At 44.2% G+C, this 18,216-nt stretch overlaps 1 protein-coding gene across 1 annotated transcript in view; it reads left to right on the top strand.

Annotated features, from left to right (window-relative positions):
• The window catches only part of GRXCR2 (glutaredoxin and cysteine rich domain containing 2), a 51,590-nt gene extending 36,637 nt beyond the window's left edge, over positions 1 to 14,953 (top strand). Inside the window, exons 2-4 of the mRNA XM_059698775.1 lie at positions 96 to 490; positions 7,778 to 8,005; positions 13,530 to 14,953. Of these exons, the coding sequence (XP_059554758.1) occupies positions 155 to 490; positions 7,778 to 8,005; positions 13,530 to 13,712 (747 nt within the window). The 5' untranslated portion in view covers positions 96 to 154 and the 3' untranslated portion in view covers positions 13,713 to 14,953. The remainder of the gene's footprint in view (positions 1 to 95; positions 491 to 7,777; positions 8,006 to 13,529) is intronic.
• The last annotated feature ends 3,263 nt before the right edge of the window (positions 14,954 to 18,216 follow it).

Here is an 18,216-nt window from a genome sequence, read left to right as displayed (position 1 = left end):
GTGTGGGTGTCAGTTGCTGTAAACTGAGTATATCCCAGCAGCAACTTGAATTAATTATGTGCAGGAGGAGAGAAAATAAAGTGCCTTTTTCTCAGAGCTCCGAGTTCCCCTGGCTGCACTGAGGCCTGGAAACCACAGAGGGACGTGCCCGCTGATGGAGGACCCTGAGAAGAAGCTGAACCAGAAGAGCGACGGCAAACCCCGGAAAGTACGATTCAAAATCTCTTCCTCCTACAGTGGCCGAGTGTTGAAGCAGGTCTTCGAAGATGGGCAGGAATTAGAATCGCCAAAGGAGGAATACCCTCACAGTTTTCTCCAAGAGTCCCTGGAACCCATGGATGGTGTTTATGGGTCTGGGGAAGCCCCCAAGCCCCGATCCTACTCCCCTAAGCTGACTGCTCAAAGGATCAGCGTGTTCAGGGAGGGCAATGCCTATACGTTGGCGGGCAGCCAGCCTTTCTTCAACGATTACAAGACAAATGACCATAAGGTGGGTATTGTGTGTGGGGGGGATAAGCATTAAGGACTAAAGTGCGTTTAGAGAAGCACCTGAATGTTTCAGATTTGTATTATGCTCATGTTCCTGTACCAACCAGGCTGTAGGTGCACCAAATGGGAAGTCGCTCTTAGGGTAATATTTCTGGGACAACAATCGCATGCTTGTGGATTCGTTATTAGAAAGTGCAATAAGCACGATAGTATTCAGATTCCATCCAGGGTAAAAAGAAATTGCACTGGGGCTTTGGCTGGGTTATCTCAGTATGTAAATTAAATAGAGGTGCTGTGGATTTCAGGTTGCCCGATGCTGGTTTAGAAAATGATGCAGCGACTGGTTGTCTTGTTTCCTGAAACAGCTAAGTGTTTGGAGGTGCTCATTTCACCCCAGGCAGTTATTCAGCCTGTGGTTTGTCCATAACTTGTGTTTTTTCTCTCCCCATCTCCCTCTTGCTGCCTGCTTTCAAACAATGTCTGTCAGTTTATTTATGTTGCCTTTTCATTGCTCACTAGCATGAACACTGGGTAGGTGGAGGCCTGGGAAGAGATGGTGAAGAGCAAATCAACCAGAGGAAATGTTACACGGGGAAGAAGTGTGAGCTAATAGTTCATTTGAAACATGTATTTATTTGTGAATTTCAGTGATCTTCCCCAGTAGCATGGATAATCAAACGCCCCTGCATGGTTTTTCTTTTTAAGTTAGAAGAGCCTGGAAAGGTAGTCACTGTTTTCTAGAATCTCATAGGAGATATGGATATGCTCTCTGCCAGTGGGACTATGAATGTGTTTCTTTAAAAAGAGTAAATACAGTTATGTAATGTACCAGGTTATTAATAAATAGTGTTTATGAGTAGGATTTGTACTCCTCTTTAAAGTGTGAAATTCGGATAATTACTCTCTAATCATTTTTATTAGTTTCTTAAGGGAACAAATACTACATCTATAGCAGACAAAAGTATGGGCCTTGCTAGCACTGATAAGAGTATAATTAGGGAAATGTCCACATTTATCAAAGATAGTACCGGTTTCTTTTTGGTATGAAAGGGGGCTGGAATGAACAGCCCCTCGTGTTGCTGGAGTGGCTTATGCATTGCATTGCACTATCACATACTATCGCATTAGGTCTTCAGGACAATCTTGAGGAGAAAGGCCAAGTATGATCACTCCCATTTTGCAGGTGAGGAGAAGTAAGTGCCAAGTTGTTAAGGGACTCACCCAATATGGTCATAGGTGCAGAGTCAGAGTAAGAACCCAGGTCTTCTGATTCCCCATACTCTTTGCCCTATGGAACATTCCTTTTTGGAATATTATTGGTAGATCACTACCAATAATGTTGGTGATGATAATAATAGGTACCATTTACTGAATGCTTATTGTATCCTAGGTACATAGCTGTCTTGTACTTAAAGTACCTCATTTTACCGAAATCTTATTCATATGTTTAGAATTTACAAAGCTGTAGTTTATTCAATACCTTATACAAGGCCACAGTAGCTAGTACTGGACTGCTTGACCTTCATACGTCAGTATGCCAAACTTGGCTTTCATGTAAATGTATGATTAGGCATGGATTTATAAAACCAGGCATGGCACAGTAGATTTAAATACCAGACTCTAGAAGCCATGTTCAGGGTTAGACTCCTGCATGGTCCAGTTATCCTTGTTTTCTTTGTTTCCTGATCAAATGCCACATCCCAATCTAGACAGCCTTTTCGTGTAGGAGTGGTCAGGATGGGTTCATGCACCTGCACCCACTGGAACAGGTTGTCAATGTGGTGCTTATGAAAATAAGGAAATGAGAGCTGGAAAGTCATGATTTTTCGATAGTGAACCCAATTGTAAAATAACCCCTAGTAAATATTGGCCGTGTGGCAACATTGGGTAGTAGTTAAGCACAGTAATTAAAAGTAGAGGTTCCGAACTTGAATAGATATCTGTATACCCAGGTTTATAGCAGCTTTTTTCACAATTGCCCAAAGGTGAAAACAACCCAAATGTCCATCAATAGGTGAATAGACAGTCAAAATGTTGTAGATACACACAATAGAATATTATTCAATCTTAAAAAGGGGGAAGGAAGTTCTGACACATGCTACAACATGAATGGAATCAGAAGACATTATGCTAAGTGAAATAAGTCACAAAAGGACAATCATATGATTCCACTTATACGAGTAGTCAGATTTATAGAGATAGAAAGGAGAGTGGTGGTTGCCAGGGGCTGGGGGCGGGGGGGAGGAGAGGGGAAGGAGGAGTTATTATTTAATGGGTACAGAGTTTCAGTTTGGGACTAAGGAAAAGTTCTGGAGTTGGATGACGGTGATAATTACACCATAGTGTTCAAGTACTTAATGCCACTGAACTGTCCACTTAGAAATGGTAAATTTTATGTTATGTATATTTATCACATCAAAAATAATGTGTGTGTCAGAGAACCAAGATGGCGGCATAGGTTAACACCGGAGTTTGCTGCTTTGAACAACTACTTCAAAAGTGAAACCAAAAAACGGAAGGGACATCACCCAGAACCACAGGAAAGCTGGCTGAGTGGAAGTCCTACAACTAGGAGGAAAGAGAAACGCATACGGACACTCAGAGGAGGCGCAGTGCTGAAGTCAAATTCTGAGGTGCGGAGTGCGCAGAGCGGGCTGGCGGCGGAGGGCGCGGTTGTTGTTTTCAATCGGGAGGGAGTCGCAGACTCTGAGCACCAGATCCGGGCGAGTCTTTAGGGACCCAGACTCAAACGGGAGAAGCGGGACTGTCTGGCTTCGGTCAGAGCGAGTGCAGCTTTCTCTCCGAGCTTTGCAGCGGGTGCTGGGACTCAGAGAGGCAGAGCCCCTTGGGACAGGACTGAGAGCCGCCATAACTGCTCTCTCCGGCCCACCCTGTTGATCCTGTGCGACCCGCCCCGCCCAAGCCCAGCGCAGAACCATTTGCCGGATAGCCTCAGGCAAAGGCTAGATTAGCACCTCCCTAGAGGACAGAAGTTCTCTCACTGCTGACACAGCTGATTCTCATAGCCACTTGGCCTGGAGGTCAAACCCTCCTTGGAATTAGCTACAACAATCAAGATTTATCTATAAGACTGTGAACAAAGACCACTAGGGGGTGCACCAAGGAAGCATAACAAAATGCGGAGACAAAGAAACAGGACAAAATTGTCAATGGAAGAAATAGAGTTCAGAACCACACTTTTAAGGTCTCTCAAGAACTGTTTAGAAGCTGCTGATAAACTTAATGAGATCTACACGAAAACTAATAAGACCCTCGATCTTATATTGGGGAACCAACTAGAAATTAAGCATACACGGACTGAAATAACGAATATTATACAGACGCCCGACAGCAGACCAGAGGAGCGCAAGAATCAAGTCAATGATTTGAAATGCGAGGAAGCAAAAAACATCCAACCGGAAAAGCAAAATGAAAAAAGAATCCAAAAATGCGAGGATAGTGTAAGGAGCCTCTGGGACAGCTTCAAGCGTACCAACATCAGAATTATAGGGGTGCCAGAAGATGAGAGAGAGCAAGATATTGAAAACCTATTTGAAGAAATAATGACAGAAAACTTCCCCCACCTGGTGAAAGAAATGGACTTACAGGTCCAAGAAGCGCGGAGAACCCCAAACAAAAGGAATCCAAAGAGGACCACACCAAGACACATCATAATTAAAATGCCAAGAGCAAAAGATAAAGAGAGAATCTTAAAAACAGCAAGAGAAAGAAACTCAGTTACCTACAAGGGAATACCCATACGACTGTCAGCTGATTTCTCAACAGAAACTTTGCAGGCCAGAAGGGAGTGGCAAGAAATATTCAAAGTGATGAATACCAAGAACCTACAACCAAGATTACTTTATCCAGCAAAGCTATCATTCAGAATTGAAGGTCAGATAAAGAGCTTCACAGATAAGGAAAAGCTAAAGGAGTTCATCACCACCAAACCAGGATTATATGAAATGCTGAAAGGTATCCTTTAAGAAGAGGAAGAGGAAGAAAAAGGTAAAGATACAAATTATGAACAACAAATATGCATCTATGAACAAGTGAATCTAAGAATCAAGTGAATAAATAATCTGATGAACAGAATGAACTGTTGATTATAATAGAATCAGGGACATAGAAAGGGAATGGACTGACTATTCTTGGGGGGGAAAGGGGTGTGGGAGATGCGGGAAGAGACTGTACAAAAATCCTGCACCTATGGATGAGGACAGTGGGTGGGGAGTGAGGGCGGAGGGTGGGGCGGGAACTGGGAGGAGGGGAGTTATGGGGGGGGGGAAAAAAGGAACAAATGTAATAATCTGAACAATAAAGATTTAATTAAAAAAAAATAAAATAATGTGTGTTGTTTTGTGTGTGTGTGTGTGTGTGTGTGTGTGTTTTAAACAAAACAAGGGCTCTGATGTCAGTTAAACCAGGGCTAGATGTCCATTCTACCCACTTACCTGTGTGAGCTTGGGCAAAGCCAGTTAAACTTGCTGAGCTTCAACGTCATAATCTGTGATATGAGGGTAATAAAAGTACCTGCTTACAAAGATTGTTGTGATTAAAGAGAGATAACAGATAAGAAGCCCTTGGCATTGTGCCCGGCACATTGTATATGCTCTGTAAATGTTACCTACCAGTGCGATAATGACCAGGTTCTTATGAAAGAAACACTGAGGCCTTTAAAAATTTTATGCGGTAGATAGAGAAAGTGGTTATAAACAATCAAATATTTTAAGGAATTGAAACTGACCGAAGCTTACAAGGTTCATAAAAAATGGAAGGGGAAGGAAGAGAAGTAACATTCACTGAACACCCACTTTATACAGAATGCATAAATTCAGCTTCACAATCATTCTATGAGAAAGAATTTTACAAATTGGAAAAAAAGTTCATAGGGGCTCAATAAGTTGCACCTCTCAGACAACTGTCAGATAACATTGAATGCAATTTGAACTCAGGTCTGCTTGCCCGCAAAGCCCATTGCCTTTCCTCGTACCCAGTGATGTGATTAAACCTGGAGCAGCGGAGGGGTGTCATGGTGACCGAATAGCGGCCTCAGTCGCTGCCATTGACATCGGGATATTTATGTGGCTCAATCACATAGGTTACCATCCTGGGCACCGTGGAGGAAACATAAAATTCCTGGCTCCATCCCGGGCCCTCTATAATGTACGAGAGGGTGTTCCTCCCAGGCAATCGGATGCAAGCAGATCATGTGAAGTTTAGTTACACCCGGGGAGTTTCCTTAGACACCAGGAAGAGCTTGGCTGTCAGGGTGACTGAAACTTAAACACACCTGCAGGGTGACTTGGGACCGTCCACCTTTGGAATACATTAAAAACAAATGGACTCGCCTGGGTGTCTCAGATACCGACCAGCTTAGAGGCAGGAGGTCGAACCAGAGGGCTGCAGAGTTTTTTCAGTATATTGAGAGTTTTGCCTGGAAAAAAGAAACCAGCCATAGATGTGAAGAAAGCTCCCTTGTAACTGAGCCTCTTCGGCTATTACTGGAAGTGGAAATGGAACCTTCCAAAAGTGCCACCGTCTTTATCTGCTGATGTTCAGAAACTGATAGTCCAGAGTGCGAAACAGGAACCCTGCGCGCATCAAGCAGTAGGAAATGGAAGCTGCCACACGATCCCTAGAAGAGAGGGAGGGAAACCAGGGCCGGGTAGGAAGCTTGTGGCTTCATAAATAATTACTGAAAACCCCGTGGATGTCTCAAGGAAGGGGACCTGCATATTGAACTCTGGCTCAAGTCAGATTGAGACTGCTTTGGTGGAGCATCTAAATAGACTGGCTGATACAGTTCTGCAAAAGCAGGGCAGAACATTTCCCGCCGAAGCATGCGCTAATGACCAAAAGAACATTTCTGAATAATAACAGCAGTAACAGTGCCTACCCTTTGCATGGTACCTTCAGCTTTTGCAATCCCTGTTTGATATCCTCTTCATAGGACCGCCATCCCTGGAAGATGGCATGATTAGCCTCAGGGAAGAGAGTACAAATATTTAATTGCTTAATCACCCCAGAAGTCAGCGAAGGGTTGGGGCAGGGTCCTAACACCTGAGGTCCTAAGTCAACTTTTACATGACTGGTTGGGGGATGTGAGAGGCTCCCTGGAGAGAGGCTGGAGTAGCAGGAGAGCGCTCAGGAGTCTCAGGACAGCTGTTTACCAGCCAGTGTAGAAGCATTTCTGTGTTTTAATAAGTTTGTCTTTGGTGGTTAGTGCATGCCAGCGAGATGGCAGCCCATTTACAGATTGCCACACCGAGGCTCTGGGAGGTCAAACGACTCTCCTCTATCTCACAGTTGGTGAAGAGTGGGATTGGGATCCAACGTTTCCCTGCGAGCTGTCCTAGCTCTGGGAAGAAATGTGTGTTCTTAGCTGAGTAATCCCTAAACATTTACTCCCCTGCTTCTCTAATGTCCAGACGATTCCTCAGCAAATGGTTAAGGCACACATGAGAAATCCAGCAAGGGAACAGGAGCTATTGATAATGATGCTGTTAAAATATATTTATTGACATAAAAAGATTTTCATAGACAAAGAACAAAAACAAGTTACAACAGAATATATATAAAATATGTTAATATATAAAAAGTATAATGATCTTGGGAAAGTGATTAGTGTAGGTGCTAAGAATATGGATTTAGAGTGAGACAGAGTTGGGTTTGAATTCCAGCCAGAGACCCTGAGTAACTTTGTGACCTTGAGACACACTTAATCCCCCTGAGGCTTGGTCCCTTCATCTGTAGAATGTGGAAATCATAGCATCTACCTCATAGGGATGTTCAGGGGGAGAAGTGAGGTAATGTTTGTAAAATGCTTAGCACAATGTCTGCCATCATAATAATAACAATAAATGCTCAATAAATTGTATATACTATTATTTATGCACAGAAACAAATTTGAGTGCCACTTATTTTTAAAAAGGCATTCCTTTGTGTTTCTTAAGCCCTCATTATGCCTGGCCCTACATCAGCTGCTGTGGTATGTGAAGTAGACACTCTGGGCCCTACCCTGCAGAGCCCTACACTCTAGTTATATGACTAGTGTAGCTTCGGTCGGCTGCCATCAACAGGAAGAAGGGAGATGGTTGCCATTGTTTTCAGAGAAAGCAAACAGACTAGGGAATGAACTGGAGCTTTGTGGTCTGATGGGGTCACAAGTGCTGGAGAGTAGAAGTCCCTCCTGTCCTATTTCCTGGGACGGTGAGCAGGTTCTGTAGCCCTGGATTTATTTGGTGACTGTTGGTGGAGGTTCCATGCTCATTCTCCATTTCTCTAGTCCCCACCCATTATAGATTTTGGAAAGATAATCATCTACACGAATAACCTGAAAATCATTCGAACCCCAATGGACAAGAGAGACTTCATGAGGAAAATTCTCCAGAAGGAAGGGGAGATCGAGGAAGAGTCTCTGATGAGCAAAGAGGAAATCTATGGAGACAGCGACCAGAACGACGGGCCTTTGGCGGAGACGGAAAGCACGTTTCCCCACAACCAGTACCCCCAGGTGCGTCACCGGGTCACTGTCCCCCCAGGAGGGCCCTGCTGCAGTGGCCTCCAAATGGTCTTGGTTGTGCACTGCTTCAGTAAAACTTTCAAATATGACTATGTAAGATGTCTAAATATTAAAGCTGTCAGGGATTTTATTAGATTTTAATGGTACATTGTTAGCAGTAATAGTTATAAGTCCATATTTCAAACACTCCTAGTTTTAATTTTTTGGATGCCTTCTTTTGAGAGCCGATAAGGTGTCTATTTGTTTTTACTTTGCAGTGTGGCTTAGAACATCTTGCTGTAGACATGGGAAAAATTAGCTCTGCCCTTTTCTTATGGGTTTCCTTGTGCTTCTATTATTGGGGTCCTCAATCCACAGTTTCCTTGAAGAAACGTAATAAAGCTGCAGGTGCTTAGATTTTGTAGAGATGAGTTTAGTTTAAAATAAACAGTGTCATTTGTAAATCCACTAGCCAGGCACAAGTAAACTGCAAAATGTTGCCATATGTGGAAAGTGAATGAATGAACCAGGCCCCCATTGCCACTTTACGTAAAGTGGGGTCCCTTTACATCATGCTTATTCCAGGGTCCCTTTGGGTACATCATTGTAGCGACTGCCAGTCTTAGTGAGGGCACCAGTGTCAACTAGTTTATTAAAAATAACAATTTTTAGGATAACAATTTCTTTTGAAAATATTATTAATGCTTAACTTCTTGCCACCTCTAGATAAAATATAAATAGCTCCCCGCCTTGGAACCATTGCTCAGACATGCTCAGATGAGAGGGAAGACTGATAGTATTCATTAGTTCTCAAGGTGGGATGGGGTGGGAAAAGCAATTTTGATGACATTAAGCTAAGAGTAAAAGCTTGGGTGGCAGCAGAAGTGAATGTTTTTTCCTCTTTAGATTCTATCTCTTGGGACTTGAAGCTTTCTCTGGGGCGCACCCTCACCTCCCATTTGTTGGCTTCCTTGCCCCTGGGAGGCTTAGGGGGCAGGAACAAGAGGGTCATGACCAGACTTCATCAAAAGGCTCTTGTTAAAAGTTCTGCTCACAACATCTCGTGTCTCTTTCTAATCTGATCACTCAATGAGAGATTTTTGAAATACAAATCTGATTGTGTTATCCCTTCATCACCCCCCTAGCCCCCCAAAAAAATTTTCAATGGCTTCTCTTCACTTGGGATAAAACCCAAACTCCTCACTTGTTCTAGAAAGCACTGTGTGCCTGGCCACTCTTGGCCTCTTCAGCCTCATCTCTTACCACATCTCTCCTCATTCTCTTCACCCCAGAAACACTGCCTATCATGTGTTCTTTGCTTTTTCTTACAAGGTGCAACTTCCCTGGGCCTAGGATATTCTCCAGATTCCCTGCCACCTTTTTCTCAGCCCCTGAGATCTGAGTGGAGTCATCCTTATCTCAGAGGGGCCTCCCTGGCTTCCATGAGGATAACATTCCTAAGAAGGGACCCCTCAGGGCAGCTCACACCCCTCCTCACAGTTTCAGTCTTTATACTTATTTGGTTAATGTTTGTTCTCACGCATAAGGTTTAGTCTCCATGAGGGCAGGGGCCATGTGTATATTGCCTCCCATTATAGAGCCTGGCGTATTATAGGTGCTCAATAAATAGTAATTGTTTGTGGAAAGAGGATTGGCATTCGGGACCAAGTGCTAGCTTGTAAGAAGTGTTCTGCCTCTGCCTTCTCTAGATAGCCAGAATGCGGAGTAGCAGTAGGCAGACAGCAGACATTGCCATCCAAGGCATTCCTTTCCCACCGTAACACCCATTCATTCTATTCCTTTTCACACCATATTACAACTTGTAGGGGCATATATTTTCAGAAGAGAGCCAGAAAAGCTAGCATGCAGGTCCCACTGCAGCCCTGAATACAAAAGCAACAGCAGACCCGACATGACAATTGTCTTTCAATTCAGTACGGACAGAGCCATGTTTCTTAGCTGGAATGCCATAAGCCAGCACAGAGGTGTGCAGCAGAAAATTGCTGTGAAAGGTTATACTTCACTTGGCCTGTCCTTTAAACTCTGTTTTAAATGGCCATTTGTTTGCCCAATCCCTCATGCAGTAAATGCCCGGACAAGATTATTCTAGAAAAGGGTCAAAGAACACCAAGGAGCCCCTCCTGACCAAGGGAAGCGGTGGGGACAGCGATGAAAGGGCAAGGAAAGGCTAACTGCCAGGCCACGCTGCACCCCTGTAGTAACTATAAGAGCAAAAGAGAGGGATCATTGAATCGAGCCACGGTGAAACATAGAAGGGAGGAAACCCGGCCCTGGGTTCAACGGATTTGAAACCACAGATCATCTAGGCTCCTTTATGCTTCACCTGATCTTGCCTTTGAAATAACAATAATAAAAAAGAAATAATAGTAACAATAGCTACAGTTTATTAAGGGCCGGGCCCATGATAGCCTGGCACCATGCCCAATGCTTTCCATGCCATAGTCCATGCCATGCTCACGAAGACTCTGTGAGGTAGATATCTCTGGTGGTCTCCTTTTGGAGCTGGGGAAACTAGGCTCAGAGAAGTTAAGTAGCTTACCAGAGGTCATCAGAGTCAGTAGTCAAGCCCAGGTCCACCTGACTGCCAATCTCATGAGTCATGATTATAACCATTTAGCTAACCGGATTGGCGCTGGTTACCCTCTTCAGGACTAACAAGCTTTGATCCTGCAGTGAAAGCCCAGGCCCCTTTCCTTCGTCATGGAGCCGGTAGGAGGTGGTTTGGGAGGTTTGTTGGTTTTATAACCTGCACTGTGTTGTACAACTATGTTCTAAGTCCTCTTACTAAATGCTTTTTGAGAAGAATTTTAAAAAATAGTGAGAATGAAAGACAGAGTAGAGACTCAGTAAGTACTTGATCTAATGAATCATTAAATAATTAAATGAACATGTTGAGGTGAATAGTTGGAAAGGGTGGTAACTCAAATTAATGATAGAAACTCCAGCGCCCAGCTGGCATTGCTCAGTAGTTGAGTGTTGACCTATGAACCAGGAGGTCATGGTTCAGTTCCCTGTTGGGGCACATGCCCAGGTTGCCAGCTCAATCCCCAGTGTGGGGCATGCAGGAGGCAGCTAATCAATAACTCTCTCATCGATATTTCTCTCTCTCTCTCTCTCTCTCTCTCTCTGCCTTTCTCTCTGAAATATATATATATTTTTTTTTAAAAAAAAGAAACTCCAATATGCATCAGGTAAAATTTGATTGATGATTTGGCTTTGTTCTCTACAGCAAGCTCACCAGGCCATTTTGTTAATCTTTCACTATCTGACCTGGCATTCTATTATGTTAGGATTTTACTGTACTTTCTTTGACAACATTGACTTATACCATTAAAATCTCACAGGGATCAAGTCTAAAACATTAAAATGTGTGGGTTTGGCAGAAAAATGGACTGTGGCAACTTGCTTTAAGAACATTTTGGCAAACAAATTTATTTTGAATACTTTAAGGGAAGAAAACACATTTCTGCATTGTTAATATATGAAAGTATGGCAAGGATCAATAAAATATTTAAAAAGGGTACACAGACATGATTTAGATTTTTGTCAGTTGGAAATCACTTCTATTCCCTAAATCTAGAATGAGTAAAGTGTAATACCTCCTTGGGCCCTGTGCAGCACAACAAAGCTACTTGCAGAACTAATGCCTCCCTTTTCAGAGATTATTTTCATTAGGTTACAAAAGAAAGCTGTTAGCTGGGTGGAGCCTCCCACTGGACTCCAGCTGTGTTGGTAGTTCCTAGGATTAAGAATGGGAAGGATTCTCTAGACAACATTGTTTTGTTTGTTCATTTGGCAAATATCTGAACAGCAGATATTTTCCTGGCTCCACACTAGATGTCAAGGAAGTGACGATGAAAGGGACCACACAGAGAGCTTCCTGTCTAGTTCCCAGGAGCTTTCAGCAGAGCGAGAGACCTGCCATGCTTGGGGCAGGACAGGCGGTGGGACTCCTGGTCCAGAGGTTGGGTAGGCAAGGCTTACTGACACTTGAGAACATGGGAACTGCCTGGGTTGGGAGGGGGGCAGGTTCCTGGAGACCAGCTGGAGAGAGATCTAAGGACAAGAGCCTGATGAAAAACGTAACTAAGCATGGAAAGCCTCTGAGGAGTTTGGTTTTAGTCAGAAGTTTACCTGGAAGGGAAGCGTTCATTAAGAGGTTTCTTGAGTGCTCTGTGGTAGTCACAATTGCAGGCAACTTAGGAAAATTGGCATCAGTGGGGAAAACAGCCACCAGACTGGAGGCAGGCGTCCACACTGAATTCCTGCTGGAGCTGGTAGGTGTCGGACTAGGGTTGTGATTGTGGGGTGGAAAAAAATTGGATGGGTTTGAAGGTGAAATGAATAGGATTTTGTGCCTGATCCACCTGGTATAGATTTGCTATTGCCCCTTATTTCTTGGAAGGTTATCGGTCTATGTATGATCTTTGCACAGAATCCAAAGATTGCCAGTTTTCTTGAGATGTTTTAGGGGAAGAACACAACAGTAGACAAAGGACATTTTTCTGCAGGGTGAGAATCGAGTATTGGAGACTTAATTAGCAAGGCTCAGAAGTGAACGAACTCTCATGGAAAACCCATAATATGCCAGATAACATAAGATGGTATTTTCATGTACTCTGTCACGTAATATTCTAGCTGCTATACTCAGAGAGGTAAGCATTGTCACTCCCATTTCAGAGGGAAAGAAATGGACATTTAGAGATTAAGGGAACTGTCCAAAGTGCATTCTTGATGTCAGAGCCGGGCTCGTGAGTCCAGAGCGGAGCTCTGAATCCTGGGGCCTTATCACAGCTCTCAAAGAGAATGAGGATAAAGTATTACAAGAATCCAGAGCTAAGCTTCCAAGGATTGTACCATCAATTCATTCGTCCACTTAGTCTCTACAAAACAATCTGTCTTGAGCATCTACTTCAGACAACTACAATGAGGGGCTGTGTACGTAGTCAATAGGAGCGTAAACTCTGGTGCTCAGCTGCCTTGGATCAAAACCTGACTCTTCTTCAAGCTGCATGACAGTTGGTGAATAACTGAATTTGTGTCTCATTTTCCCATCTGTAGTATGGGGATGGTAACCCTTACAGGGGATTGTTGTGGGATTAGATGGATTGATATACGAACAGATGCTCTTAGAACAGCGCCTGGCACCTACGAGTCATGCTACAAATGTGCACTCTTAGTATTTGGCAATGAGGAAACCCAAATCTTTGCTCTCATGGAACATACAGAAATGACATGTCAGGTGATGGTGACAAGGGCAATGAAAAGCGTGAAGTCTTGGGACGTGAGGCGTGGTGGCGGGGGATGCTGCCTGAGAGATGTCCACCAGGGAAACCCTCTTCGATAAACTTGCTGTGATTATTCCGTGCCTCTGACCAGTTCCCTCATTGCATTTGTGGGAAGCATTTTCCTCTCATACTGCCCCAGCCTCTGCGCAGCCCAAGGGTATTTTCACCTGCATGTGATCAATCAACTCGAACTGCTGCTGTTACTAAACGCTGACCGTCTCTTGCAGGAAGGGGAGCTTCCAGATGACAACTGTTTTCACTGCCGAGGCTCGGGCAGTGCCACCTGCTCTCTGTGCCATGGCAGCAAGTTCTCCATGCTGGCCAACAGGTTTAAGGAGTCCTATCGGGCCCTGCGATGCCCTGCCTGCAACGAGAATGGCCTGCAGCCCTGCCAGATTTGCAATCAATAGCCCGTGGCTTTGAATGTCTGCCTTTATCGCATCCTCTCTAACGTTATTTCTAATAAACTGCCCCCACCCTCCCTCTCCCAGCGAGGAAGCCACAGTGGCTGTGCTCGCTTCCACCGCTGGCAAAACACAACCACCCTCAGCTACTTGATGACATTTCACGAGGCTGATAACATCTCCATGTGGGTCTAAGTGGCAGAGGCATTTTCGAATTAGAGTCGGCTTTGAAACTGGTTCTAAAATTATCCTTCCAGGAATGTGTGCGTGCGTCTCCCTTGACTTAGCTCAGTTTCCTCCTTGTGCTAGCGAGCCAATAAAGGTCCCTTCCAGGCAGCAGGGTGAAGTCATTTTCTGGCTGGGAGTGATTTTGCAAACTTTTGCGGCGAGAGGGGAATGAAAAAGGCAGGTGTCTGAGGGACTGAACTCCTGTTGCTTAGAATGCATTTCAAAGCGTCATTGGTCAAATTGAAATTTTAATTATGCAGCAGGAGGGAGGGATGCCCAATGTCCCAGGGCACTTAGCAGGCCACTGAAAACAAAACAGCAGGTACGTGCTTCGTGCTTCGTGCTGAAGATAGGCTGGCCGAGGAGGCATTTCTTTCAAAGCCCCAGTCCCTGCTGTGTGATGGGCGGGGGTGACTCCCATGCAGGTGACAGCAGTGCTCCGTAGGACAAGATGAGACCAGACATGTCTGTGTGCCTCCAAACTACTGAGGATAGAAGCCAAGTCAAAGCTTTCTGTGATCAATTTGGTGCTTTAGTACTTGTGTGTGATATCACTTCTTCCAGCCTCTGAATTATTCCCAAATAAATCTATTGTAAGTGTAAGATACAGCCATGATCTCCTCATAGAAGACTGGATGTTCTCTAGGCATCTTCTGGAAACCTGGAAAAGAAAAGCCAACCAGGGCCGATTTTTAGCAATGATCTTTCTGCTGTCTGTGAATACCCGTACAAAAGGTCAACCTTTCCTCTTAAAGTTGGTATAAAATTAGGAAAATGCTTTTGTTAATGGACTTTGTAGCCCAGTCCCCTTGAAATAACACTGTAAAATGTTATCTATTGAGATGCGTTGCTTTTCTATGATAATTATTTGGATTTTCATAACAATTTTTTCAGGATTTGTTTGTTAGCCTGTGATATCCAGCTATTAAAACTCACCAGTGGAACAGTACTTTTCAGGCACTATAATAACACTTCTAATAAAAAGATTAAAATATTCTCCAATGCCGTGGTCATTCTGCTTCTCCTCACTTAGCCAGAGCAGTAGAGCTGCTGCCGACTTTCTTTGCTTCTGCACTTAACTACTTCCTGACTCTGTTTTCTCACAGCTGTTGACTCCTACATCTTTCCAGAGTATCAGAGGCAGGGGTGGTGTTGAGAGACCTTTAAGTGTAGCCTTTTGCTTTGTGGTGGGAACATCTGACCACAGCTGCTGTTTGAGCCCTGCATACGGGATGTGCAGGACCGTACGGCCAGGTGCTGGGTGTGCAGAGCTTCCCAGGCGGGCACCAGCCCTTTGGCATCTCATGGGCCTTACAGTTTCAGTGGCAGAGACAGATACGTAAACATGTTATTACAATGTGGTGTGACAAGTTCTGCGTTGGGGGAATTTCATGGAACGGTTGAAGCATGCAGAAGGGACACTGAATGGAGCCCAAGTGGGGTCAGAAGGGGAAGAGGTGTCACAATATTTCTTTTCCTTCCCACAGGCTTTTAATATTTTTCATCCCATAAAAAATGCATTTATGAATGATTACATTTATTTAGTCAGTAAGTATTTATTGAGCACTGGGACTATATCAGTAGAAAAAAGCCAGGGAGCTTACCTTTTTGGTGGGGGGAAATATTGACTATCTATCTATCTATCTATCTATCTATCTATCATCTATTTACCTATCTAGTGAGAGAGGGACAACTAAAAATACATAATACAGAATAAAAATATATCTGTATATAATAATGTGTTATAAAAGGATAAATGCTGTGATGAAAACTAAAATAATAAAGGGGACTGGGAATTAGGAGGGGTTGCAATTTTAAATTAGTTTTCAAGGAGGCGTCATTGAGAAGGTATCCTTAAAATAAAGGCCCACAGGAGAGGAAAGAGTGACTTGTGAAAGTATCTGGGGTGTGATTACCCCAGGCAGAGGAGACAGCAAATGCTAGACCCTGAGGAAGGAGGCCCCGGCAGGTGTGATGAGCAGCAGAGAAGCCCGCGTGGCTGGAGCGCAGTAAGATGACAGGTGGCGGGGAATGGGGGCAGAAGGCGCATATGTGTTGGGGTGAGGGGGTGCTTTCCTGGGAGGCCATTGTAAACTTGGGTTTTACTGTGAGTGAGATGCTGCTCTGGATGGGGTCTTCTTCTGTCAACCCCACACCCCTCCTTCTGTACCCTCCTCTACTGCTGGGGCCAGAGACTTGCAAACTGCATTTCCCAGACTCCCTTGCATGCTGACTTCCTGTTAGTTTCTGCCACTGAAAGGTACTGGCAGAATCAGAAGAGTCTTTACCCCCCTTCCCTCCCCAATGAGGATGCTGGCAGCCTTGCCCACGTGGCAGCTGCAGGAGTGGCAGCAGCAGCTGGGAATGCTGGCTCAGGCAGCTCGGTTCCAACAGCGGTCATTTCAGAGGCTCTGACTGCAGGTTCATGCCACCATTTTCTCTCTTGTTCCTCCAGCCTAAGGGGGGTAGTGGCTTCCCGCTGTTACTAATGTTTGTAATCAACTCCCTATAATAAATACTCCCTCTCTTTGAAATACTGGTTTCCCTATTGGATGCCAGTTGATACAAGTGCTTTGAGCAGAGGAGGGTCAGGCTATGGTCTACATTTTGACAAGCCATTCTGGCTGCTGTGGTGAGAGAAGACACTATGGGACAAAAGTGGAAGTGGGAGCCCAGCTTGGAGACCATTGCAAGGATCCTGGTGAAAGTTTAGGGTGGCCTGGTATCAGTGAGAGTAGTAAAAGTGGTCAGATTGTAGATATGTTTTCAAGGTAGAGCCATAGGGTCTGCCTACACACCTTTGGACCCAGAAATATTGCTTCTGACCTACTGGATGCAAAACATATCTGAATTCTTTGCCTACTAGTGGAGATCAGTTTGCACTGAAATATCCACTTCCTGATTGTCAGTGGTTTGGACAGGATCAGGATAAGTTTAGGGCAAGGCTGGCCCACTGGTACTCGTAAGACTAAGAATTCCTTCAGAGCTAGGAACAAATATGAAGGTTAAATAATATAGTGATGCAGTGGTTAAAATAATGCTATATCCTTTGAAAACTCAAAAAAAATTTTAAATAAATACATGTTTTAAAAAACACCTATTCATTGAGCTAATTTTCTCTGGATGTCTACTATGTTCCAGGCATTTGTGCTAGGTCCTCTGATACACGGATGGAAACACACTTAGTAGTTATCATTAATGAGAGTAAACTCTTGGGCCTCTTGTCAGCATAACATGAATTTGACCTCACGACATGGGGAGGTCACTGTTGCTCCCCTCTGCCGCTCACTCCAGTGACAAGCAGTTCCTCTGCTTGGCCAGGTGGGCTGGGCCAGCGGTCGGTCGGGGCTCTATTGCAGAATTTGTTTATTTGTTTGTTTTAACAAGTATGTAGCAGCTGCACTGTGTGCAGGATACTGTTCTGAGCACTTGACACTAACTCCTTCAATCATCTTAACAGTCGAATTAATTCAGTGTATTGATCATCTCTTAGTCCCAAGGGTGCGTTGTTCCATCCATTCCCCGTCACACACCCCAGACTGTAAACACGCAGGCCCTTTCCGTGATGCTTGAAAACATCTTGTCTTACCAGGCCTTTGTGAAAGTGACAAACTGTGCAGGAGCTGGGGGAGATGCTTAGGTGGCTGGTATTATTATATGGTAGTAATGAGACAACTTAGCAAGACTTCTCTTGCTGACTGTGCTGGCCACTTAGAACCATCCTGCTGGTGTCCGCTTTCTTTTCTACCTTTCCATCCCAGTTTGCCCTCTATTCTTCTTACTCTGGTGGGACTCTACTCCCGCCTGGGCTTAGCCTCAAGGCCTCTCTTCTCCTTTCCACACTGAACATCTGTGGGGCTAAAGGTTTCCTTTTACGGACCCCACCTTCTTGGAAGACACTGTGGTTTGAAATGGCTGTATCTTCCCCTCCCTGCCTGCCTAGGAGTGAGGAGGACAGAGTTCATACACCTTTGCTCCTAGAACAACTCTACTTTTTTCTGTTTTTTATGTTGGCTTCCAGGTAAAATCCCTTTTGAAGAGGGAGCTGCACATTCAATTTTTGAAATCCATGTCAAGCATTAACTTTGTTACTCATAATTTCCCTTTCCAAATTAAATGGACCAAAGCTATCAATTAAGTTTGTAGGAAAGAGGATGTTGTCCTTGCTCTAAGTCTTGCACAGATGTGAATTGCTCTGCTAATATATTCATGGAATGCGTGCCAGTGACATTTATAAAAAACTTCTGTAGTTCACTAGAGCTTACTCTGAGTGGATTTTATG

The sequence above is a fragment of the Myotis daubentonii genome, chromosome 5, assembly GCF_963259705.1.
Source record: "Myotis daubentonii chromosome 5, mMyoDau2.1, whole genome shotgun sequence".
Classification (NCBI taxonomy): Eukaryota; Metazoa; Chordata; class Mammalia; order Chiroptera; family Vespertilionidae; genus Myotis; species Myotis daubentonii.
This window is presented reverse-complemented; position numbering and strand designations above follow the sequence as displayed.